Consider the following 26,700-nt stretch of genomic DNA (forward strand, 5'->3'; position numbering starts at 1 on the left):
CTGCTTATATTCTAGGGCTTTCTAGTCTCGCGGCTGTCATCAGCAGCGGCTGTCATCAGCAGCGCCTTGCATCGGCCAGTCAGCGGATGGCGGGCGGGTGCGGTTTTGAAAACTGGTCAGAAACGTTGGTGCGGATGGATGGCGGACGGATGATGAGTTTTGTGATGCGGTTGCGGATGAAATAAAAGCCCATCCGCGCATCTCTACGCCAGACCCGGAGATCAGCTGAATGGATTCCAAAAAGGTAAAATCACATGTTTAACTCTAGGGGAGCTGAAAAATTTGTATATTTTTTTAAAAAGTGTAGTGTCCCTTTAAGGTTTTGAAAGAGAAATTTTAAATGAGATTTCTTTTTATATGTCAACTCATTCTATCTAGACATCAATAAGATTAAATAGCGAGCAAATTAAGACTTTGGCTCAAGTCTCCAGCTTCTTAGACATTTCTAGTTACAAAAGGGCCCCAACGATCCCCAATATGTGTCAAAAGAGATCTTAAAAATGCTCCAGATTACCCAAAATATTGAAGTCCTAAAAATGAAGCAAAGGACAGAAATCTCAAAATTAAAGGGATAGTTCAACAAAAAATGTCATCATTTACTTACCTTTATTCTGCTGAATACAGAGGTAGATATTTTAAAAAATGATTTTAGCCAAGCAGATCTTGGGCACCATTGACTTCCACAGTAGGAGAAGGTAATACTATGAATGTGAATGGTGCCCTAGATCTGCTTGGTTATTAACATTTTTCAAAATATCTTTTTTATAAATTAATACAGGTTTGGAACAACTTGAATGATTTTAAATAACCACAAATGTACTGTACAAGTCAAGCGTGACTCACCCTCGCAGATTTTCTGCTCCATCAGGTCCCATATGCTTGAGATGGAGTTGTAGTCCTCCACGTGGAGCACATAGGTAGAGGCCGGCTTGTTAGCCATGGACACCAGCTCAGTGTTGGTGATCTCATTTCCCACGCCGACTGCGAACAAAACGATGTTCTGAGCTCTGGCCTCCATGGCAGCATCCTCGACATCGTCCTGTGAACGCCCATCTGTGAGAACCACGGCAATGCGGTTTCTGGCAAACGGGGAGGTGTGGTTAGGCATCCCGAAGACGTGGTCCGTGGCGAACCTGATGGCGCGGCCCGTCCGCGTGTTGCCCCCCAGGTACGAGATGGAGGAGATGGCCTGGATGAGTTCCTGGTTGTTCTGATGCTTTCCCAGAGGAATCTCCAGACGAGGCGTATCGCTGTACTGGACGACCGCCACCTGAGTGTGCATGCTGCTCACGTCAAAGCCGCTGGTGATGTTGATGAGCCAATGTTTAGCCGTTTCAAAATTGGGGACCCCCAAGCTCGAGGAGCCATCGATGATGTACGCAAGGTCATTTGGAGTTGTGCTACAACCTGGAAAGCCAGAAAGATGGTCTTTGCCTGGTTGTATAAAGAACCTTTAACATCTACAGAACCTTACTTCTTTTCTGCATTAAAGGTTTTAGTGGAAAAAGAAAGAAATGGTAAAAAAAATTCTATTTTAAGAACCTTCAACTTGGTTCTTATAGCATTGCTGTAAAATAAACATTATTTTCAAGAGTGAAGTCAACGAGTGTAATTAAGTTTAATTACCTTAAAGGGATAGTTCACCCAAAAATGAAAATCATAAGATCATGTAGGGCTGTCACGATTATGAAATTTGGCTGACGGTTAATTGTTAAATAAATTGTGACGATTATGATTATTAATTGCCTGTTTATTGCTTTGACATTTAATTCTCATACATTTTTTGTTTATGAAATAATTTTCACAGATCGTTGTGATTACTTAAATGAAATCTTTTGCAAGGTTTATCTGGCAGTACACATAACACATTTTTAAAAGTAATCTGATAATGTCTCGTTTACACAGGCGCTGCAGCTCCCCCTTGTGTTTTTTAGAGAGATGTGCAATCATTGCGGTGATCTGAAATCATTGCAATGAGGTCAAACAATTGCGATGAGACGATTATTTAATCATTGTGACAGCCTTAACATCATGTACTCACCGTCAAGTTACAAACATGAATAGATTTCGTTGAACGCAAAGGATGATATTTGCAATCAAGCAGGAAGCAGGAGCACCATTGACTTCCACAGTAGGAAAAAAAACTATGAAAGTCAATGGTGCCCAAAACACATTTCTTTGTGTTCAGCAGAATAAAGACATTTACAGTATACAGGTTTATAACAAATTGAGGATGAGTAAATGATGACAACAAAAAAGGTTTCTGTCACACTTTTAGTGGTTTTACCAACAATGGCCACTAGGTGTCAACATTTAGCTGCATACTCTTTTCACAAATTAATAAATTACTCTTACCACATTTTTGGGTGAACTATCCCTTTAATGCCTCAAGTCAGAATGTATGAATATGAACGAGCACTGGTTATTTGATTGAAATAAAAGATAAAGACTGTTAGTAAATAGTTAAAAGAATGGTAAAACATAACAAACCGGCTTGATTTTCCTCTTGCTGGAATCCCTGGATGTGCAGCATTAAAACACAAACCATCAGTAATCCACACCTCCATGTCTTCATGGTAACAGCACGCCAAGCCAAATCCTGCATTATAATGAGAAGAAATTATCCAAACAGCATCTCATGATCAGATACACTGTAAAAAGTGAAAGCTGCTTTACTTAAAAAGATTACTGCAATTGGTAACAACTAAAACATTGAAACATGTTCAACTAAAATGTTTTAATTAAAGATTAAAAACTTTAATTAACAATTAAACAATTGTAGTAATTTTTCAAGTTGATTGAACTTTTACTTTTTACATTGTAGTGTGAGAGGCAACAACCTGAACAATGTAGCAGCGACCGACTGTTAATGGTCATAATGGTAAAACAGTTGTCGCAACAACTATTTAGACAATCAGACCACACTTAAAAAAACATAAATGTCATCATATCAAATATAATAAAACAAAATGGCATTTATATTTAAAGGGAACATATCATTAAAATCTAACTTTTTCCACTTTTTTAAGTGCTATAATTGGGTCCTCAGTGCTTCTATCAACATAGAATAAGTAATAGAATAAGTGATACATTTGATTTTGACAATCACAATGTGATAAATATCAAGCCAATAACATAGTTTTGTTAAACCATTCTCTGCAAGCATTTGAAAAAAATAGGACATTGAAGGTTAATACCGCCCCTTAATCTGCACTATCCAACCACAGCACTGCCATTTAGTGCAGAGATCAGATCATTTGCATGTTAAAGGACACACCCAAAATGGCACATTTTTGCTCACACCTACAAAGTGGCATTTTTAACATGTTATAATAAATTATATGTGGGGTATTTTGAGCTAAAACTTCACAGACATACGTACTCTGGGGACACCAAAGATTTATTTGACAACTTAAAAAAGTCTTGTGAAATGTCAGATTTAAAGAAGAGGACCAGTGAGTATACACTGTCATGGTCAAAAAATGGTCCCTATACACTAAAAAGTTCATATTAGTACATCTGAGGTAGATATTAGTACCAAATATATACATGTGCATGTGAACAAAAATATTGGCACCTTTTGTTAATATGAGCAAAGAAATCTGTGAAAATAAATCTACAATGTTTCTCCTTTTAAGCTTTAATTTTAAAAAAAATTCACAAAATAAAATGTTTGTTTGAAGTAAATTGAAATTGGGGAAAATTACAATAATAAATAAATGTTTTTCTCTACACAATGGACACAATAATTGGCTCCCCTTGGAATTTTATGAGTAAAATATCTCTAAGGTATATAAACAGGGTACTCTGTGGTCTTTCTCCACACAGAAAGATCACCTGACCTAGCCGGAGTAAACTCATGCTGACTTACCCGGAGTAAACCCATGCTGACACAGGGATGCTCTCCCTGTGTGAACATCCTTATGTCAGTGTGGGTCCACTCTGGGTACTCTGGTTTCTTCCCACAGCCCAAAAACATGCAAGTTAAGCAAATTGGAGATGCCAAATTGTCCCTCCCCCAACATGTGTCTGGATTAACTTATCTGAATAAAACTTGTGTATGAATGAACCGGTTCTCGCCATGAATATAGAGAAAGAAAGAAAACCAACGGCTATAGTTCTGATGTGCAGCAAAAGAAAGTGGCTTTATGGAAATAGTTAAACCATAAAAACATCCATTTCCACAATCGGGGCAATAATGAAGATGTTTAAAACAACTGTTCAAATCTGCCTGAAAAATGATGTGTGTCTATATCATCTTAATGCTCAGCAATGAGAATAATTTGAGTGGATGAAGACTCCCCAAGATCACAGATGGAGAACCTCAGAAATCAGCTTAATCTTGGGATCAGAAAGCTTTTAAAAATCAGGAAAGTTGCAAAAACAAACTCCAGCATATTCAACAGGACTGAGATCTGCGGTTATATGAAACAAAAAAGTTTTTTTTGGCAGCAGGAACACAGGGATTAAAATGTGCTCCATGTCCACAGTTAAATATACCTCCAGATCTTTATTGTTGTGAACCTACATTTATACCAGATGTCCTGGACATCTTATTCAGATGCATGGTGTCGTGGATTTTATCAAATACCAACAGATAGAAAAGTCAAAACCTGACTTGCTCTGCTAGAAAACGTATAATGGATCATGATTAAATCTTTCATCAAGACATTGGTTTAAAAAACAAACATCAAGGTTCTGCCATAGACCTGAACCATACAGAAAATGACTGAAGAGGAGAGAGTAGCAACAAATGAAGGGTCAGGATCTGTATATAGCAATAATCTAATATCACCTGCCATTAATCAGACATTATAATACAAGGCTATGAGCTGTTATCCTTGCAAATTAAGGTAGCAAAGAGGATTACATGAAGGTGGGCCAATAATTGTGGCCAATGTTAATTTGAGAAAAACATTTTTTGTCAGATGCGACCCCCCCACGCTTTCAAATATTTTTTATCAGTGAAACGTTTTCATTTTTGTGATTTTTTTATTAAAACTCAAAAGGAAAAACATTGTACACTGTAAAAAAGTTCCGTAGAAATTACAGTGTTATTGCAGCTGGGTTGCCGGTAACTTACCGTAGATTTAAATTTATGTTATTTACTGGCAACATTTTGTTCAATATTAAATGAACATTAAACATTTAAAGTCTTTGTCTTTACAGAGTAAAAAACAGCATCAAGCAAAACATTCTGGGAAGCAAAATCTGAAGCAAAAAACAGAAAAAGGTTGATGATGATTTCTGGTTCCCAGAATGCTTTGCATGAGGCTGTTATTGTATAGTTTTATTCTGTAAAGATAAAGACTTGTTAATATTTAAAATTTATTTAACTTTGAACAAACTCTTGCCAGTAAATAACATAAATTTACATCTACGGTAAATTACCGGCAACCCAGCTGCAATTTCTACGGAATTTTTTTTTACAGTGTAGATTTATTTTCACAGCTTTCTTTCCTCATTTTTACCAAAGGTGCAAATATTTTTGTGCACAACTGTACATTTCTGTACCTATATAGTACTACATATGTACCTATAAATATACCTATATGGTATATTTAGAGCTTTTTAAAGGGCACTGCCCCAGTCTCAGATTTTTGACAGTGTAGAACTGTTGCAGTTTCCTCCCACATCTAAAAACATCCAGGTTCAGTGACTTGGAGATGCCAAATTGTCCTTCCACAACTTGTGCATACATTCCCAAATGTAAACTAACTGTGAATATAGCCATAGATGCAAATACATTTCACAAAAATCATTATAATCAGCTCTGCAGCAGTTGGTCAAAATTCATTGCCAGAGTGTCTAAAAAATGTGCATTTATTTAAAAAAGTCATTATTTTAATTATTATTTATTACAGTTGCAATGAAAGTCATTTTCAGACCACATTCGAGCTGCACTTGCAAAAAACATCTTATTCAGTAATGCTATGGTATATTATATACCACTTTCAAGTAGTGTGGTCCTTAAATGGCACTGTTGTACTTCAAAGAACACTATAGTCTAACATCATGGCACTTTTTGTAAGATTGTAATTAACTGTACATTGAAACAAATAAAAAAAGTAACTCACCAACAGTACGACTTCTGGATCTCGACAGAGTTAGTCAGTCTTCACGAGGAGTTTTGCAAACTTAAAATGAGCCTGAAACGCTCTCATCACCAACACAAATTACAGTGCAGCGCTGCGACATCAGTGTACAGACGGCTGGATGCAGCCAAAGACAATTTTATATGTGCACCCACAGTGACGTACAATCTTCCTCCAGCAGAATGAGAGACGGGCATCGGAGTGAGGGAGGAGTTCGAAACCATCTTCAAAGGACAGCCAAGTGGCCCCATGCCTCCAATCCCAGTGCCGTTCCATAGACTTCCACAAATAACACGCACGAAGAAGTCTTTATTTTCACTCCTGTCATGCATTGAGTTATTTAGAAGAGTCAATTGACTTTACATTAACATGATGTCTGTGCAATATCCTTATAGTAAAAAAAACTTTATTCTTTCCATCAGTTTAGGCCAGATGTTGTCACCCATCCATTCGGTCTTAAAACTGTAAAATATCTCTTAAAGACCACCGTCACTTTCCATGTGGCTTGGTTTCTTCATAAAACGTTGTTTGGAAAGAAAGCTAGATTTTAACCACATTAGTACCTGGGAAAAGAAAATGTACCTGTGAGCTGCTTGGGTAAAAGACCCTGTGTATATATTTATATACCACAGACCTGTACACAATCTGCTCTTCAAACAAATTCATATATTAGCACTGCTATTTTGGATCAAATGTGGGCCTGTCCGGTACCAGAGGCGACACCTTAGATGAAAATAGAAGAGACATAAACAGAGTAAAGTACAACAAATGAACTGAAGCATGCAAGTTTAGTTTAATGCCGTGTAGAGTTTTAATATGATGTAATGTGCTAAATTGCAATGCATTTGCTGTTAGGGCTAAAAAGTGTTTTCTTGAAATAATAATATATATATATTTAAAGCAAGGGTGCTGTTGGTGGAAGTAGCATTGATATTTGATCAACTTGACACAGTTGATATCTTTGTAAAGGTTTTGTTGTACTGTGACTGTAATGGCTGTACAATGTCGCCCCCCAGTGGAAAGAATGGACTTAAGTCTTGGGCCTGGTTTCACTAGGACTAGGCCTAGTTAAAACCCCTTACCTGGCACAACCCCTTTACCTGTTAGTGTCTGGATGTGAAATGTTAAATAAAAAAATTGTTATGGCACTTTACATTTACTTTAATAAACACATATAATGCAAAAAACTATATATTGTATGCATAAAATTATAAAAATTAAATGTTTCACGCCAGGAATGCTAAAAAAGACATAAGTCTAAACTAGCTGTGATTTAAAATGTGATTGACCAAATTTCAAGGTAAAATCACACAAAAATAAAATTCTGTCACTGTGCGTTCACACCAGACGCGGAAGAGGTGGTAAGCGTGATTGATTTACATCTTAAGTCAATGCAAAGACATGAATAGGCATCCTGCTGTACACACGAATGGCGTGGCACGGATATTCGCACCGCGTTAACCAATCAAGAGTTTGCTCTAGTAGTGACGTGATTACAGGAAGCGAGCAGAGTCACAGAAGCCCCTTTCATGACGCGAATTTCCGTGTGAATGTCTCGAATGACTCATTCTACGTACACAGTAGACACCAAATGCGGGGCATCACGTTACTCGCTCTAGATTACTCGCGGGATTTAACTTCATGTCATGTGAATTTTTCGCTCGAGTTGAATATTTTCAACTTGGGAGAAGACTAGGGATGGCCACGAATATTCGACTATTCGATCTGCAATAATAATTCGAATATAAAAAAAATGCTATTCGAATGTTTGTTTTTAATGTGCCACCAAAGGGTTACGACTTATTTAATGCTTTTTTACTTCATCTATACTGTCTTTTACAAACTTGAATGTAAAATATACATAAAAATGTATTTGTATGTATTTCTGATTGTTTGTTTGCAGACGAATTTAAGTATTTAGTTTTAACTCCGGGTTGTCTGTTTTTGGCCACCGGCTCGCGTGTTATTTAGACGTGCTTCTCAAACAGTAATAGCCCGTCTTTGTGTTGTTAAATTAAGCTTGTAACTTTGCACAGTCACCACTAAGGTATCAAGCCAGCTTACGTTATTTGTAAAATAATGTTAAATTCAGATATTCTTGTTAGATCTGTCTGTTGTTTTTACTGGATAACCACCGCAGAGCACAGTTTTCTCCGCAGCCCGGCATTATTGTAGTCAGAAGAACAGGCTTTCACCGGAGCAGGTAGACTAGATTTGGTTGTCTTTCTTCACAAAAACATGTCAAACTAAACAGAGAAGACATTCATATGCCGACCGAGCAGTCTGTTATGTAGTCTAAGTATTTTCGTTCGCTCCGGGTTCTTCTTTGGTGTTTTGAGTCTGTTTACATGATGATAGCATACTTTTTCCAAGTCCTCAAACTTTAAACTTCACTTGGGTTTGGGTATTATATTTGGTATAATATAATTTCTGTAAGATCAAACAGTACTGAATTTGTACTAACGACCGACTTGAAACTAAGGGTTTGACTCAGACTTCGCTCCGTGTGGGTTTTAACACCATTTTTCTGTAGGCTATTTTTTAAGAAGAATTATAAAAATATATTTTTTTACAATGTTTTCAACTTAAAAATACATACATACATATATACAGAATATAAGCTTAGCTTGTTGTGGATATTTCCTAATTATAAGCCCACTGTGAAATTGTGACAAAATGAAAAATACAAAACACATATGTCTTAATTAACGTAATTTAAATAAACGAATATTCGAATATTCGTTCTTTATGAGCGTAAATATTCGAATATTAAATTACTGGAAACTGCCCATCCCTAAAGAAGATGAATTTGAGACTAATAGCGCGTGTTTTCGCGGCAAACGCGGCACCCATATCGCGTCATTCACACCGCCCCACGCAAGGACACGTCTGATCGCGTCCTTGCATTGACTTTGTATGTAATCTACTTGCGCAAATGGTTGAACTCGGGTTTGGTGTGAGCCCACAGTAAAATATCATGCGTGGCTTTCACGCACGAATAAAGTGAGTAAACTCAAAATGTTCAAGCGTCCAACTAAAAGCGAATAGCGCGTTTTTTGACACCTCTACCGTGTCTCGTGTGAACGCATAGTCACACTTGTTTTACCAACAATGGCCACTAGGTGTCAACATTTCGCTGCGTACTCTCACCACATTAATACTATTGCTAAAAGGTTTTGAAATACATTCTTAGATCTTTGAAATACATTCTTAGATCAATGACAAATAGGCTATCCCATAGGCTATTAAGCTATAGGATAAAGTGTTATGAATATAATAATTAATATGCATTCCTATGGGGTCAGTGACAATGATAGTCAGTACTATCATTAAAGGAACAGTATGTAAGAAATTTATATCAATAAATTGTAAAATGGCCCTGATATGTCACTAGACATTAAGAAATAATTTTCATTTCAAATACTTATATCACTGACAACAGCAGTCTGGCCAGGATATTGACATTCAAAAAGTGGAGTTGCAGCCCTCAACTGATGTTTATGTTGTCATGTTGTGTATTGGCCACCAGTTGTGTGATTGCAGTACCAGTTTCAGCCACAAGTTTTGTGATTGCAATACCAGTTTTGGCGACAATCCTACATACTGTTCCTTTAATGGTGATGAAATATGAAAACTACACTTCAAGAGCTTTCCAACAATATATAGTTTGTCAAGGTTTTTTAGGTTTAGAATAGAGTATTACCCTGCTGAAACAACGGCATACCAGCAAGACCAGCATATGTTGTGTTTTGGTGCTGGTTTGCTAGTGAACACCAGCTAAACCAGCATCAGAACCAGCATTAACACCAGCTAAACCAGCACCAAACCAGCATTAGAACCAGCATCCCATGCTGGTCATACCAGCAAGACCAGCATATGTTGTGTTTTGGTGCTCGTATGCTGGTGACCACCAGCTAAACCAGCATCAAACCAGCATAGACCAGCATAATTCCCATGCTGGTCCATGCTGGTTTTTCAGCAGGGTAGTGTTACAAATATAAAAATAACATCATGGGTCCACATGTGGGCATATAGAAATGACTCTCACTATGTCATTCCTTTACTTTTACCTTTCCAACATGATGATGAAAAATTCTTAGAGCTTTCAAACAATAATCATGATTAGATAAGTATGGGGTTCCTTTTGTGCCAAAATTAAGTTGACATGCTATCTGTCTATGCTATGTGTCGTCTTCCATGTCTATGTGTCTGTTTACTGTCTATGTGATTGCCCACATGACTCAACTTTTGTCTGTGTCAACTCAATTTACTCCTGTCATCTTTCCTTGTTGTTTGACTGTGTCATCTTGCTGTGTCAATGATGCATGGGTCATGACTATGTGTCGTTTCCCTCTGTCGTTACCATGTATTGTTACCATGCGTTGTTTCCCTCTGTCGTTACCATGTGTCGTTTCCCTCTGTCGTTACCATGTGTTGTTACCATGCGTTGTTTCCCTCTGTCGTTACCATGTGTTGTTTCCCTCTGTCGTTACCATGTGTTGTTACCATGCGTTGTTTCCCTCTGTCGTTACCATGTGTTGTTTCCCTCTGTCGTTACCATGTGTTGTTACCATGCGTTGTTTCCCTCTGTCGTTACCATGTGTTGTTTCCCTCTGTCGTTACCATGTGTTGTTACCATGCGTTGTTTCCCTCTGTCGTTACCATGTATTGTTACCATGCGTTGTTTCCCTCTGTCGTTACCATGCGTTGTTTCCCTCTGTCGTTACCATGTGTTGTTACCATGCGTTGTTTCCCTCTGTCGTTACCATGCGTTGTTTCCCTCTGTCGTTACCATGTGTTGTTACCATGCGTTGTTTCCCTCTGTCGTTACCATGTGTTGTTTCCCTCTGTCGTTACCATGTGTTGTTACCATGCGTTGTTTCCCTCTGTCGTTACCATGTGTTGTTTCCCTCTGTCGTTACCATGTGTTGTTACCATGCGTTGTTTCCCTCTGTCGTTACCATGTATTGTTACCATGCGTTGTTTCCCTCTGTCGTTACCATGTGTTGTTACCATGCGTTGTTTCCCTCTGTCGTTACCATGTATTGTTACCATGCGTTGTTTCCCTCTGTCGTTACCATGTGTTGTTTCCCTCTGTCGTTACCATGTGTTGTTACCATGCGTTGTTTCCCTCTGTCGTTACCATGTGTTGTTTCCCTCTGTCGTTACCATGTATTGTTACCATGCGTTGTTTCCCTCTGTCGTTACCATGTGTTGTTTCCCTCTGTCGTTACCATGTATTGTTACCATGCGTTGTTTCCCTCTGTCGTTACCATGTGTTGTTTCCCTCTGTCGTTACCATGTGTTGTTACCATGCGTTGTTTCCCTCTGTCGTTACCATGTGTTGTTTCCCTCTGTCGTTACCATGTGTTGTTACCATGCGTTGTTTCCCTCTGTCGTTACCATGTGTTGTTTCCCTCTGTCGTTACCATGTGTTGTTACCATGCGTTGTTTCCCTCTGTCGTTACCATGTGTTGTTTCCCTCTGTCGTTACCATGTGTTGTTACCATGCGTTGTTTCCCTCTGTCGTTACCATGCGTTGTTTCCCTCTGTCGTTACCATGTGTTGTTTCCCTCTGTCGTTACCATGTGTTGTTACCATGCGTTGTTTCCCTCTGTCGTTACCATGTGTTGTTTCCCTCTGTCGTTACCATGTGTTGTTACCATGCGTTGTTTCCCTCTGTCGTTACCATGTGTTGTTACCATGCGTTGTTTCCCTCTGTCGTTACCATGTGTTGTTTCCCTCTGTCGTTACCATGTGTTGTTACCATGCGTTGTTTCCCTCTGTCGTTACCATGCGTTGTTTCCCTCTGTCGTTACCATGTGTTGTTTCCCTCTGTCGTTACCATGTGTTGTTACCATGCGTTGTTTCCCTCTGTCGTTACCATGTGTTGTTTCCCTCTGTCGTTACCATGTGTTGTTTCCCTCTGTCGTTACCATGTGTTGTTACCATGCGTTGTTTCCCTCTGTCGTTACCATGCGTTGTTTCCCTCTGTCGTTACCATGTGTTGTTTCCCTCTGTCGTTACCATGTGTTGTTACCATGCGTTGTTTCCCTCTGTCGTTACCATGCGTTGTTTCCCTCTGTCGTTACCATGTGTTGTTTCCCTCTGTCGTTACCATGTGTTGTTACCATGCGTTGTTTCCCTCTGTCGTTACCATGTGTTGTTACCATGCGTTGTTTCCCTCTGTCGTTACCATGTGTTGTTTCCCTCTGTCGTTACCATGTGTTGTTACCATGCGTTGTTTCCCTCTGTCGTTACCATGTGTTGTTTCCCTCTGTCGTTACCATGTGTTGTTTCCCTCTGTCGTTACCATGTGTTGTTTCCCTCTGTCGTTACCATGTGTTGTTTCCCTCTGTCATTACCATGTGTTGTTACCATGCGTTGTTTCCCTCTGTCGTTACCATGTATTGTTACCATGCGTTGTTTCCCTCTGTCGTTACCATGTGTTGTTTCCCTCTGTCGTTACCATGTGTTGTTTCCCTCTGTCGTTACCATGTGTTGTTACCATGCGTTGTTTCCCTCTGTCGTTACCATGTGTTGTTTCCCTCTGTCGTTACCATGTGTTGTTACCATGCGTTGTTTCCCTCTGTCGTTACCATGTGTTGTTTCCCTCTGTCGTTACCATGTGTTGTTACCATGTGTTGTTTCCCTCTGTCGTTACCATGTGTTGTTTCCCTCTGTCGTTACCATGTGTTGTTACCATGCGTTGTTTCCCTCTGTCGTTACCATGTGTTGTTTCCCTCTGTCGTTACCATGTGTTGTTACCATGCGTTGTTTCCCTCTGTCGTTACCATGTGTTGTTACCATGCGTTGTTTCCCTCTGTCATTACCATGTGTTGTTTCCCTCTGTCGTTACCATGCGTTGTTTCCCTCTGTCGTTACCATGTGTTGTTACCATGCGTTGTTTCCCTCTGTCGTTACCATGTGTTGTTTCCCTCTGTCGTTACCATGTGTTGTTTCCCTCTGTCGTTACCATGTGTTGTTTCCCTCTGTCGTTACCATGTATTGTTACCATGCGTTGTTTCCCTCTGTCGTTACCATGTGTTGTTTCCCTCTGTCGTTACCATGTATTGTTACCATGCGTTGTTTCCCTCTGTCGTTACCATGCGTTGTTTCCCTCTGTCGTTACCATGTGTTGTTTCCCTCTGTCGTTACCATGTGTTGTTACCATGCGTTGTTTCCCTCTGTCGTTACCATGTGTTGTTTCCCTCTGTCGTTACCATGTGTTGTTACCATGTGTTGTTTCCCTCTGTCGTTACCATGTATTGTTACCATGTATTGTTACCATGCGTTGTTTCCCTCTGTCGTTACCATGTGTTGTTTCCCTCTGTCGTTACCATGTGTTGTTACCATGCGTTGTTTCCCTCTGTCGTTACCATGTGTTGTTTCCCTCTGTCGTTACCATGTGTTGTTACCATGCGTTGTTTCCCTCTGTCGTTACCATGTGTTGTTTCCCTCTGTCGTTACCATGTGTTGTTACCATGCGTTGTTACCATGCGTTGTTTCCCTCTGTCGTTACCATGTATTGTTACCATGCGTTGTTTCCCTCTGTCGTTACCATGTGTTGTTTCCCTCTGTCGTTACCATGTGTTGTTACCATGCGTTGTTTCCCTCTGTCGTTACCATGTGTTGTTTCCCTCTGTCGTTACCATGTGTTGTTACTATGCATTTTTTCCCTCTGTCGTTACCATGTGTTGGTTGTTACCATGCGTTGTTTCCCTCTGTCATTACCATGTGTTGTTACTATGCGTTGTTTCCCTCTTTCGTTACCATGCGTTGTTTTCCTCTGTCTTTACCATGTGTTGTTTCCCTCTGTCGTTACCATGTGTTGTTACCATGCGTTGTTTCCCTCTGTCGTTACCATGTGTTGTTTCCCTCTGTCGTTACAATGCGTCGTTTCCCTCTGTCGTTACCATGTGTTGTTACTATGCGTCGTTTCCCTCTTTGGTTACCATGTGTTGTTACTATGCATCGCTTTTTAACAAGATTTTGCTGGGTGGGTATTACAAAGTGAAACGACGCATAGTAACAACACATGGTAACGACAGAGGCCAATGACACATAGTAACGACGCATAGTAATGTCACATGGTAACAACTAGGGGTGGCATGGTTCATGAAAAAACTCAGAACCGTTCGGGTCGCTTGTCTCGGTTCGGAGCGTGTGTGTGTCGCACGGTTCGACGGTTCATGGCATGCGCAATGTATGTAGCCTCGTGCCCTGTATGTGACCTCAGATAGCGTGTTTCCCTTTAGCGAATCGCGCGAAAGAAGAGTTGGGGAGAGTGAGTGCTGCAGGTCATGTTAGGTCATGTGTAGAAATGGCAAGTGGGAAGGAAGTCTGCCCGGAGTTGGAGGATGCGCCTGCGTCGTATAAGTTTGGTGTGTGGAAATTTTTTTTTATTTCATGTTACCTATGATGACAGCGGAAATAAAACAGTAGATAGAACTGCAGTCTATGGGTTGAATGTGTTCGAACAGCCACACGCAACAGCCTTCTCTCCGCCCATTTATCTAATCTGAGGAACTGAACACAATTGTTTTACGTCTTTTCTGACTTCTGCCGGGAACATACGGTGAACAGCGCTATTTTTAGCCTTTCATTGATACAACGAAAGCAGCTGATTTTTCGCGTAGTTTCATTTTGTTAGCGTGTGAAAGTTGTGCGATCTTATTTCATAAATTGCCCCTAAAAGCAACCAGGACAGAAGCGGCCAAAAGTGGACAAAAGAGACGGATTTTTAATATTACAGGTCTCAACGTTATGTTTCTCTCTCGTCTACATACTCTCTGCAGTATTTAAGCAACCTCTCAATGATAAATCTTAGACCTACACTGAAGTTGGCAGTTTGATAAATGCAAGTTATCTTTGTGTGCTAAAAAGGCACATAAGTTCACGTAGATGGCAATACATTTTTGCCAAACGAATGAAAAGCATATTGAAACCATCAATGTCCTCCCTCTTGCTGTATCAAAATCTCGCCTGGCTTTCCTCAGAGATGGTCCCAATAATGTGCTTAAAGTCAAATTCAGTTTGTGCATGATTACATTATATAACTTTTTAATACTCTATCCTAAAGCATGGATAATTAATACATTAATAAGATAATACATTTCTGGAGTGTTAAAAAATTAAAAGAAAAAAATAACAAGAAGAACCGTACCGAACCGAGAACCGTGACCATAAAAACCGTGATACGAACCGAACCGAGGGTTTTGTGAACCGTTCCACCCCTAGCAATCACATAGACATAGACAGTAAACAGACACATAGACATGGAAGGCGAAACATAGCATGGACAGATAGACATGGACACAGACACATAGACATGAAAGACAACACATAGCATAGACAGACAGACATGGACACAGACAGTAAACAGACACATAGACATGGAAGACGACACATAGCATAGACCAGTGGTTCTCAAACTTTTTTAGCGTGCGGCCCCCCTTGTGTACGGCGCATTCCTTCGTGGCCCCCCAAAGAAAATTTATGACAAAAAACTGTTCTAAAACTCAACTTTTAATTAAACAAAACATATTAAATCATAGAAAGTAGTGCTGTTGGTTAGTAGCCTAATTTCTATAGGTTTAATTCCACAGAATTCATGATAAATTAATTTATTTGATAAAATGTCATAAAACTGGGGCCCCCCTGGCACCATCTCGCGGCCCCCAGTTTGAGAACCACTGGCATAGACAGATAGACATGGACACAGACACATAGACATGGAAGACGACACATAGCATAACGTTACACAGATAGCATGTCAACTTAATTTTGGCACAAAAGGAACCCCATAGTAATTACCTCAGGTATCCAGCGCTGATGCAGTTGTTGTGAAATTCACTACATAATCCTTTTTGCCTACCACTCTGACTAAAAGGTAAGATATTAGATTACATAAACTACTAAATTCCCTGTTAGTGTTGAGGACATCTGCTGGTTACCCGCTATGTAAATGCAACAACAGCATTTACATATTCAGTGACACAAGTTTTTATTACAAGAATGCCATTAAAGGCAAGTTCTTTGGGCGAGTGCATAAAGTTATCGTTATGATGTGGACGCTAATATAGTTATCTTTATAGATAACGTAGTTATCGTTATAATGTGAACGGCCCTTTAAAATTTGCGACCCTGGGCGGTTCAAGATGAAACTAGGGCTGGGAATCGATTCCAAAAAGAATCGATTCTTCGATTCCGAGGCATTGAGAATCGAGAGTCGATTCCAAAGGTTGGAATCGATTCCATAAGGGGAATCGATTCCATTAAGGAGAATCGACTCCTCTTTAAGATTGATTTTTAATACAAATCGCGGCCATGGTTCCGTTCTTCGTACGTGGATTACTCCGTTAGCTGGATTTTAATGGTGATTTGGCTTGATCTTGGATTATTTGGTTCTTCGAAGCTCATCCTCAAGTTGCTGTCATAGCAACCGGTCCGTAAGATGCTCGGGAGCAGGTTTACTTCATGTAAACAAGATTAGATCGCACCTTTTTAATCAGAGGTGATACGTAAAGTCTGACGCATTCATGTATTCTCCATTATACGAGCGCAATCTGCGTAAGATGCACGATTAATATGAAGAGCTTTTCAAATTCAACACGTAATAAAAAAGGTTAGATTGAATATAACGATGTTATTTAAAATATATATAATATAAAAAAGCTGTACTTGTGGAACTTGTTTTTGTAAAGCAGACGTTTTGATTATTATTCTTAAACAAATGACAAGAAAAACGTATGACCATATTATTGAAAATTGATTTAATAAAGTCATTTAATAATTTATTTAGTAATTTGTATGCTATCTATTCTTTAAAATTCTTTTTACAAAGATGTTACCCTGTCCCTTTCATGTGACAAAAAAATGCCAATAAACAATTTTTTTTATTTTACACATTTTTACATGGGTATCTTCTTTACTGCACCTTTCTGTACAGACTTAGCAGTTAATATGGACTCCTGTTAATATTGTTGCAGTCAGAAATCAGTTATATGAGAACATTGCAATTGAAGTAAACTTATTTAGTGCATTGAAGATAAATTGTTATTTAAAGAGTTGCACTTTATAATCTTTTGGTGTAGAATAACATTTACTTTCACTAATTGCACATCATATTTCATTTACCACATTCTTGGAAACTGCTGAAAGTATTGGTGTATTATTTTCAACTGCACAAAAGAGGGGAAAACACCATCTTATAATAAACTACAATTCAAATTTAATTTATCAGCTATTAAAGTGTTGCATTGGCTGTGGGTTTAAGAAAGAGCAACTTCCTCAAGAGATGAGAGAGACATCACATGAAGATGCAGGACCACCACCTGTTATTTATTCTGCTTTTTTTTGGTTGCTGTTATAAACAGGCATTTAACTGTTTTTAAAAGAGACTTAAAGTAGGCCTACTTTAGGAGCATCAAAGTTTGATTACAAGCATTGATCTTAATCTTGACATGAATATTAAAGATATCAAGATTATATTTTCACAAAATAGTTTACATTATGTTGGGTGATTATATGTACAAAAATACTTTTAGGTAGGTTTACAAATTCAGCATCATTAAATTTTCAAAATAACCTTCTATCCATAGCTCGCGCACTGCAGGGGTTAAAAATGGGCGTGTTCTTGTCCATTGTAACAACCAGCCAATCACAGCGCTGCTGATCAGATATGTGTTGCCTTTTCATGCGGTGCACGAACGCGCAATATTCTCAGATAATTCAATCCTGTCATACTAATCATCAACAGCAGGGGTGTTTAAAGAACCGAATAAGCAAGATCATAATTTGATCATTTGATCTTGGATGTAGTAAGCGACGTACGAAGAACGGACCCCTGCAAAAGAAATAAAGTTCAGTTCAGACTAAATAAATGGATCCAGTGGTGACAGAGTATGGTTCTCTTAGGCTGATTATTATTTCCCCTTAGAGACAGAGCGCAACGCGTCATAATCTGAAAACCACGCCCATTCGCAAAGTAAATGGAGACAGTTGGATTGTTTTCCCCGGTGGGCGTGGTTTTCAGATTATAATAAACACGCTCTGTCTTTCTATTAGGCAATCAGCGCAGTTACTGACCCAATGAAATCTTTAGAATCGGTTACTGGGCGGGGTTTGAGCTTACTACTTGTTAACTTGTAATCAAATCAGTTAATCACATACTCGAGTCGAGTTGAGTCGACTCTCATGCGAAGAAATGGCTCCAAGGTCAGCATCAGTAGTCTGGCGCTACTTTACTTTAGAATCTGCAAAAAATGAAGTGAAATGCCAAATTTGCGATAAAAAGTTGGCATATAATAAAACAACATCCCCAATGATTAAACATCTTAGGGCCGTTCACAAAAAGGAGGTGACAGAGGAGGATCAGGTAACAATTACTAATTAATCTTAATTTTACCTCAGACACTTAAGCATCTTAATTTGAAGGTTTAAAAGACGGGAATGTAAATCAAACTGCTTAATAAATTACTAACGATTGTGGTTAACTTAGTCAGATTTAGGTAGCATAGCATTAACTCAGGAAGGGTTTTTATTTTTCTAATCGCAATTCCAAAAGGAGGATGCGGAGGGAGAAACTCCGCCTGCCACGAAAAAGCGTTTGATCCAGCCATCAATTGAACAACAGTTTGGAGCCAAGATGCCATACCCTGGTAGGTGTTTACTCTAATTATTAAGATTATTTGGTATAGGGGAAATAAGCAAATAATACAGTATAATTACCCCATAAAAATACAAAAAGATGTCAATAATAGTGCTTAACTCATTCACCGCCAGCCTTTTTTAAAAAGTTGCCCAAAAAAAGTTGAAAATTTGTTTCACCAAAATGCCTTCCAGAAAAAAATTCTTCTAAAAATATATAAACATACAAATATATCAAATGAAAGAACAGACCCTCTGATTTCAAACAAACAAACACTATCCTATCTATATTTTTTCTCTGCTTATAAACTTTTAAATATGGGTATTTTTCTTTAAAAAAATTAGCAAGAAGCTGAAATAATTGCATTTTTGTGAAGGAATTTTGTTAGAGATCAGAAAATTAGTAAAAAAAAGAGCTTCAGTTTTTTTTATAAATGGGGCAAGTCTGCCATCTAGTGGGTAATTGCGGTATTACATATTAACGTAAAGCGTCATCAGGAACACTGTTTTTATGCAAATATCTTCTCTTAATTGACGAGATAACTCATCAGTGGCGGGGAAAGAGTTAAGTAATTTGATTCTTAGTGGGTTAGTTTAGGTTATTTTTAGCACAAGATTTAAAATGTCTTTTCTCTGGCTCACTGTTTTCTTTATATGATCTTTCATTGTAGCTCAAAGTCTTCCAAAAAAAAAACCTGGATCAAAAGTTAATTGAGTTCATAATTAAGGACATGCAGCCACTATCTGTTGTGGAAGATAAAGGTTTTCGAGCATTCGTGAATACACTTGATCCAAAGTACAGGATTCCATGCAGACAAACAACAAAACAACTAATTTTGGAAAGATATTCGAAAGAAAAACAAGCTCTGAAGGACCAGCTCACTGTACGTCTGAGTAACTTTTCCTGTTTGTCATTTTTTCCCATTTCAATATTCTGTTTTGTTTTATGCTTTCCTAAATGAAAAATGTTAGATGGCTATATTCATAATTTGATTAATCATTTAGTAATCACCATATACTGATGAATGCAAATGACAGAATTCTTATTTATTGAAATAACAGTGACAGTCAGTTTTGACTACATGTGGCCTGCTCTATAATTTTGAGTGGTTTTGGCCCAGAAACATTTTTATTTTCATTTAAATAAAATTAATGTCTTCTAATCATTCTAGTGACTATTATGATTGATTGTAAAAAACAATCATTTAAACATTTATTTTTAAATTAATTTCTTAAAAACCTAAATGTGTTCCTGTGTCAAAGTGGCTCAAAATGATTGAGCAGGTTAAAAATAATTTTTGCATTTTACAATTTCTTTTCAGGCTGTACAAAGTGTCTGTCTCACAACTGACCTGTGGACATCTGTTGCAATGGAATCATATATTTCTGTGACAGCACATTACATTTCTGATGATTTCTCTCTGCAGTCCAAATTACTGGAGGTTGAAGGGTAAAATATATTTTTTCAACTGCTAAGAAATGTATTTCTGCAATCCCGGAGTAATAATGCAGAGTAAAGTACTGTGTATCCTAATCAGTTAAAGTCATTTTGGAAACTTAATATTTTTTAATTCCATTTAGACCATCTACAGAACATCACACAAAGATATAACAAAAACATTTTGATAACAAAACCTAATAAATAACAAATGTGATCCTGCCTTGGAAACCCCGGCTACAATTCAACCATTTTATTTAATTTTACGATTTGGCGCGTCAAAGCAGTCTTGACCAAAAAATGACAAATGAAATATAATTTGTGATTGTTACTGTGAATGATAAAAACTAACTTCATATACAATTAATTAAACGTTAGATAATGCTTTATTATTTTGCACAGAAATACCTGCTTGCTGACTTTGAGAATCTCTGTATTCACTTTATGTACAGAAACACCTGATGATTCTTATATTATTTATTTCAGGAATTCTTTTCAATCATTTGAAAGTGAACAACGACCATAATAGGCTATTAATCACAAGAGAGACAGTCGTGTCAGGCATAGCCTAAATAGTTTCGGTGCAGATATGTTTCATGTCATCACTGAAATTTAAATAAAAAGCTTAACTGTTTTGTAGTTTAACTTTTAACAAGACATCCACCATGTTTTAAATACATTTTTAAAACTTACACCTCTCGAAAGAAAAAAAAATAAGTTTAGTTTGATGAACTCCTAAATATGACACGCAGAGCGCACCTAGCGTTCCGTTAAATTGCATGTGCCAGCACGCAACAGCACAACATTGATACAAGAAAAGCAATCCTAAATTTACAGACTTAAAATTGATCTGAATTTACGTTTATAATATATACAAAAATTTAAATAAAATAAGGCCTGAAGTAACAAGGAGCAGAACAAATATGTGTAAAGTGCACGGAAACAAAACACAAGCAAAAAAGGTAAATCAGATAACCCCAAGTGATCTACAAATAAAATAAAGAAATTATTAAAATAACGAAAGTATAGCCAGAATTGCCAGCTTTGTCTTTTAGGCAATGGTTTATTAACCTGGAAACCTCCATACGGACATGTAGCCCTGTCATTTGGGTTTTGGATTTATTAACGCATTTTAAAAACATTTATTGAACGCTACTTCTTCACATATTATTTGCATATCATTATCATTATAAGCTGCATATTAATATATTGGGAGAAAGCTTTTATGTGAAATCAGGTACACTGTCAGAAAAAAAAGGTACAATAAATAATCTGAGCTGAGTATATCTTATTTCTTTGTTAGATTTGAAGGAAGACACACAGCTGATGCCATAGCTACACACCTCCGCAGTATCATTCTGGAGTGGGGTCTTCAGGACAAAGTTTTTTGTGTAACTACAGACAACGGAGCAAATGTGGTTGCAGCAGTAAAAAAATTGAACATGAGACATCTGCCATGCTTTGCGCACACTCTCAATCTTATTGTAAAAGACAGTCTTGCTGCAGTCACTGAACTTGATGACTTGAGATCCAAAGTGAGGAGAGTGGTAGGATTTTTTAGATCCAGTTGCACAGCAAAAGAGAAGTTAGACAACTTGCAGAAAGACTTGAAAATGCCCCAACTGCGCCTTCTCCAGGAAGTTGAAACTAGGTGGAATTCCACCTATTTAATGCTAGAGAGGTTTTTTAACCTCCGGGAACCCCTCTCTGCAGCAATGAGCAACATGGACCTACCCATGTTTTTCCCCCAGGACTGGGCTGCAATGGCTGATGCAATTGAGGTGACCATACTTTGTATCATATTTTATATATAGACTTTGTTTGTGGGGCTTGTTTGCAGTAAAACCATTGTTTAACCTTAATTTTAAACAAAGTTTGTTTTATATTTATCTTAACTGTTTTTGTATAGGTCCTGAGACCATTCCTGGAGGTGACAGAGGAAATGTCTGCAGAAAGCAATGTCACATCCTCGAAGTTGATTGTGTTGGTGCGAAACCTGCAAAAACTGACAAGAAATATGGCAAACTCGTATGCTCCGGAGTCTGTTGGTCATAGGCTTGCAGGCTCTTTAAACAAGCACCTGACCAAAAGGTGTGGTGACTATGAATCAACTAGGTTTGTATAGATTAGTTTGTATACACACACACACACACACACACACACACACAGAAATGTATCAATTTATAACTGAAGTTGTTTAATTTGCCAAATGTACAACTTTAGATTTCTTGCAGTGTCAATGCTGCTAGATCCTAGGTTTAAGAAAGTAGCATTCGGCATTGATGCAAATGCAGAAAATGCTATACGAGCATTGACATCAGAGGCCAGCCAGCATAATGCGGAATCCCAACCAGAGGCAACAACTTCACAGCACATACAACAAACTGGGGCTAGTTGTGTGTGGTCTGATTTTGACTCGAAGGTTAGATTTTGTCATCACATTCTTGGAAAAACTGTTTATTAGGGATGTGTAATGAGATCTTGCAAGGAGTGAATTTTTGGAGGTCAAACTTGTGCAGCCTCATTTAGAAGTTCTGTAAGCTCAGAATTCATGTAGAGTAAGGTCTGAAGCGACTCGTGTGAAATCAAACAGGAGAGAAGCCATCCAGCAAAACCTTTTACAGTGCTTGTATATTGTCTTTTAATGCATTTGATAATTAATACTCAAAGTAGAACTGAAATGAAATTTATTACAAGATGATTAGTTATAACATTTCAATCTATACCAGCCGAATATTTTTCAAATCATTATTTTTATTATTGAGGATTTCTTTAAAATACAGCAAAAAGCTTCTCTTGTTCTTGTGAACCCAATCTCTGGTCTCGTGAGCTAAGTGTCTCGTCACACACCCCTAATGTTAATAAATGAGAAAATTAGAATGTCTTTTTCTACTGAATTCAGGGATTAATAGGCTAAATTTTTCTTACACTGCTTTTTAAAAAACAACCACGTTTACATGGGCACATTGGGCAGCAGTAATCAATTTTTTTATAGAATATTTTAGAAGTATTGTGATAAATGATGAAAAAGATATTTTGATAGTTGATGATAAGCACACAGGTGTTATTGAATTCCATCTTTTTTTTATTCCTACTATGAAAGTCAATGGTTGCAATCAGCTGTGTGCTTGCCATCATTTATCAAAATATTTTCTTTTCATCAGAATAAAGAAACTTGTACAGGTTTAGAGCAACAGTGTGATGAAATGATGAAGAATATTCATTTTTGGGTGAACAATTCCCTTTAATTATATTAGCGTTTACTTCGATTATGATTTAGCCGGATTAAGGTAATTTGTAATCGCTGTTTACATTTTAGTTTCTTAATCAGAGTATTGTTTTAGGCCAATCAGGTTAATATCGATGTATTGTTGTCCGTGTTTTTTAATTATGTTCCATAGAGAAAAGGCACCACTATATTCTCTTTCTCTCTCTATCTCTTTCAGGTAAAACAGCAAATAAACACTAATGTGGATACCATCACTGAAGTGAAATTGTACCTCTCGCAGCCAAATATTAGCAGAATGTCTTCGGCATTGGACTTTTGGAAAGAACAGGGACAAAAGTTCCCAAACTTACAGACACTTACAAAGAAATACTTGGCCATAATGGCAACATCTGTGCCAAGTGAGCGTGTATTTTCGAAATCTGGCGAGCTTATTTCAAAACGCCGCTCTTGCCTAAAGAGCTCTCAGGTGAAAAGGATGATGTTTTTGCATTACAATATGTAATTGGTCTAGGTTATGAGTGTGTTGAGGCCTAAAAAGGTTCTGTGTGTAAAGGCCTAAGAAAAGATTTTATGTGTGAAGGCCTAAAAGGTTCCGTGTGTAAAGGCTTAAAAAAAGATTTTATGTGTTAAGGCCTAAAAGGTTCCGTGTGTAAAGGCCTAAAAAAAGATTTTATGTGTGAAGGCCTAAACGGTTCTGTGTGTAAAGGCCTAAAAAAAGATTTTATGTGTGAAGGCCTAAAAGGTTCCGTGTGTAAAGGCTTAAAAAAAGATTTTATGTGTTAAGGCCTAAAAGGTTCCGTGTGTGAAGGCCTAAAAGGTTCCGTGTGTAAAGGCCTAAAAAAAGATTTTATGTGTGAAGGCCTAAAAGGTTCCGTGTGTAAAGGCTTAAAAAAAGATTTTATGTGTTAAATCCTAAAAGGTTCCGTGTGTGAAGGCCTAAAAGGTTCCATGTGTAAAGGCCTAAAAAGATTTTGTGTATGGCCTAAAAGGTTCCATGTGTAAAGGCCTAAAAAAAGGTTCCATGTGTAAAGGCCTAAAAGGTTCCATGTGTAAAGGCCTAAAAAGATTGTGTGTATGGCCTAAAAGGGTCCATGTGTAAAGGCCTAAAAGGTTCCATGTGTAAAGGCCTAAAAAGATTTTGTGTATGGCCTAAAAGGTTCCATGTGTAAAGGCCTAAAAAAAGGTTCCATGTGTAAAGGCCTAAAAGGTTCCATGTGTAAAGGCCTAAAAAGATTTTGTGTATGGCCTAAAAGGTTCCATGTGTAAAGGCCTAAAAAAGATTTTATGTGTTAAGGCCTAAAAGGTTCCGTGTGTAAAGGCCTAAAAGGTTCCATGTGTAAAGGCCTAAAAAGATTTTGTGTATGGCCTAAAAGGTTCCATGTGTAAAGGCCTAAAAAAAGTTTTATTTATTAAAAGGACACGCTACTTTTTTGAGGGTATGCTCATTTTACAGCTCCCATAGTGTTAAACATTTCATTTTTACTGTTTTGGAATGCATTCAGTTGATCTTCGGGTCTGGCGGTACCACTTTTATCATAGCTTAGCATAATCCATTGAATCAGATTAGACCATTAGCATCATGCTCAAAAATGACGAAAGTTGCTCAATATTTTTCCTATTTAACACTTGACTGTTTTAGAAGAGTCAAGTTTTAAATAGGAAAAATATCAAAACTCTTTGGTTATTTTTTAGCACGATTCTAATGGTCTAATCAGATTAAATGGGTTATGCTAAACTATGATAAAAGTGGTACTGCCAAAACCGTAAAAATCAAATGTTTAACTCTATGGGAGCTGGAAAATGAGCATATTTTCAAAAAGTGAAGTGTTCTGTGTGTAAGGGCATAAAAGTTTGTATGTGTAATGAGTCTGTTCCTGAACTGTTTTTAGGTTTAAATGCTTTTAGGAATTTTTGCTATTTTATGATATTGGATGAAATATATGTAGGCTGCCACAAATAAATTAAAAATCTATCCACAAACATTGTGTGTGTGTGTAGGAATGCATGTAAATAAAATCTACCGCATATATGTATATGGTGAACATAGTCTTTACACTGTCTAACTGACGCAGGAAGCACGACGTGACAAATCCCCTAAGCAAATGTCTCGTTCTATTTATGACTCGCAATTAATACATCTAATAGGAAGGACAAATGGATTTGCAACAGTCGCTTTGACACGCCCGGTATAGAGTGTTTCTCGTTGTGTGGCACGGTAAGACGGGCAAATGTTAGACACTGTTCGTATAGAAAAAGAATCGAAAATAGCAGTGAGGAATCGATTCTTGGAATCGATTCTTTCGATTCCAGAAACAGGAATCGGAATCGGAATCGATTCCAAAAAATCCGGAATCGAACAGCCCTAGATGAAACTGCAGGGGGTTCAGGGGATTGTGTTAAAAATGACAGTGTTTGTATTTAAATAACTAATTAATAGGAACAAGACAGATACTATGATACTAAAACAACATAGAACCTGAGAAACAACATAAATTCTAATAGTTGTAATATGGGAGTTGTATCCTATTTGTTTTCGGTCTTTGTATATGGTACTGTGCTGACATCTGTTGGCGGGATTTTGTCTGGTGCATGGGAACCAATAAAACACAAAATCCTACTGGATCCAAACATACTAAAAAGGTTATCGTCGTTCATTATAATACAGCAGAAAGTTTATCATGCTGTTTGTAATGGAAATAGAGTTTGTATCCTACCGAATGATGTTTCTGTTTTAATCATCTTCTCTTGCCATTAGAAGTTTTACGTTCAAGTTTATTGCTGAATTCCTTCAAGGCAGCTTTTACAACAGCCGGAAACCGTTTGAGACGCAAGATGTCGCCAACAAACAATAACCGTGTAATACAAGAAACATGAGAGTAGGACAGAATATCAATTGCTATGATCAATAATGAATTATACATCAAACTTTTTCATTTGAGGTTTTGGTTTCAATAACTAGCAGTATATTGTAACCTAGTAAAAGTATAAAAATCACTAAGACGTAATTAAAATATATTGTTTTTTTATATAAATACGCACATTAATTTGACGTGTGGCCAACCAGTGTGTGTACATCGGATATTTGTATGCATTTATTTAATAGTAAAAATATGTGTTTATTTTGACTAATTTATTTATTTTGCTTATTTTGTTTAAATCATTAAAAATGACTAATGAATAAATGTAAAAATAAATAATTGAATAAATTGTGAAATAATTTAATGTATATAAATCAATAAACAAATATTGAAATAAATAAATATAAAACATAATAAATAAAATTGGAA

The 26,700-nt window shown here is 37.5% G+C and overlaps 2 protein-coding genes across 3 annotated transcripts in view; one reads left to right on the forward strand and one right to left on the reverse strand.

Annotated features, from left to right (window-relative positions):
* Positions 1-10,154, reverse strand: part of LOC129441667 (uncharacterized) — a 58,667-nt gene extending 48,513 nt beyond the window's left edge. Inside the window, exons 1-3 of the mRNA XM_055201337.2 lie at positions 6,078-10,154; positions 2,491-2,599; positions 844-1,407 (exon numbers count right to left, since the gene is read on the reverse strand). Coding sequence (XP_055057312.2) covers positions 844-1,407; positions 2,491-2,575 — 649 coding nt within the window. The 5' untranslated portion in view covers positions 2,576-2,599; positions 6,078-10,154. The remainder of the gene's footprint in view (positions 1-843; positions 1,408-2,490; positions 2,600-6,077) is intronic.
* Positions 10,155-16,253: 6,099 nt separating this feature from the next.
* Positions 16,254-25,393, forward strand: LOC141367416 (E3 SUMO-protein ligase ZBED1-like). 2 transcript variants are annotated; one of them, XM_073872740.1, is made up of 8 exons: positions 16,254-18,474; positions 18,664-18,757; positions 19,418-19,630; positions 20,069-20,196; positions 21,488-21,965; positions 22,094-22,299; positions 22,408-22,606; positions 23,631-25,393. In XM_073872740.1, exons 3-8 carry the CDS (start codon positions 19,478-19,480, stop codon positions 23,913-23,915), a joined length of 1,449 nt encoding a protein of 482 aa, XP_073728841.1. In that variant the 5' UTR covers positions 16,254-18,474; positions 18,664-18,757; positions 19,418-19,477; the 3' UTR covers positions 23,916-25,393. The 2 variants fall into 2 exon arrangements, with proteins under 2 accessions (XP_073728841.1, XP_073728840.1); XM_073872739.1 differs by having other exon boundaries at positions 16,254-18,757.
* The last annotated feature ends 1,307 nt before the right edge of the window (positions 25,394-26,700 follow it).

The sequence above is a fragment of the Misgurnus anguillicaudatus genome, chromosome 2 (assembly GCF_027580225.2).
Source record: "Misgurnus anguillicaudatus chromosome 2, ASM2758022v2, whole genome shotgun sequence".
NCBI lineage: Eukaryota > Metazoa > Chordata > Actinopteri > Cypriniformes > Cobitidae > Misgurnus > Misgurnus anguillicaudatus.

Excerpts from the sequence above, each read along its gene's own strand:
- LOC141367416 (XM_073872739.1), top strand. The coding sequence starts at position 19,478 with ATGCAGCCACTATCTGTTGTGGAAGATAAAGGTTTTCGAGCATTCGTG. Across the intron at positions 19,631-20,068 it reads CTCTGAAGGACCAGCTCACT|GCTGTACAAAGTGTCTGTCT; the intron begins GTACGTCTGAGT and ends ATTTCTTTTCAG. Across the intron at positions 20,197-21,487 it reads AAATTACTGGAGGTTGAAGG|ATTTGAAGGAAGACACACAG; the intron begins GTAAAATATATT and ends TTTCTTTGTTAG.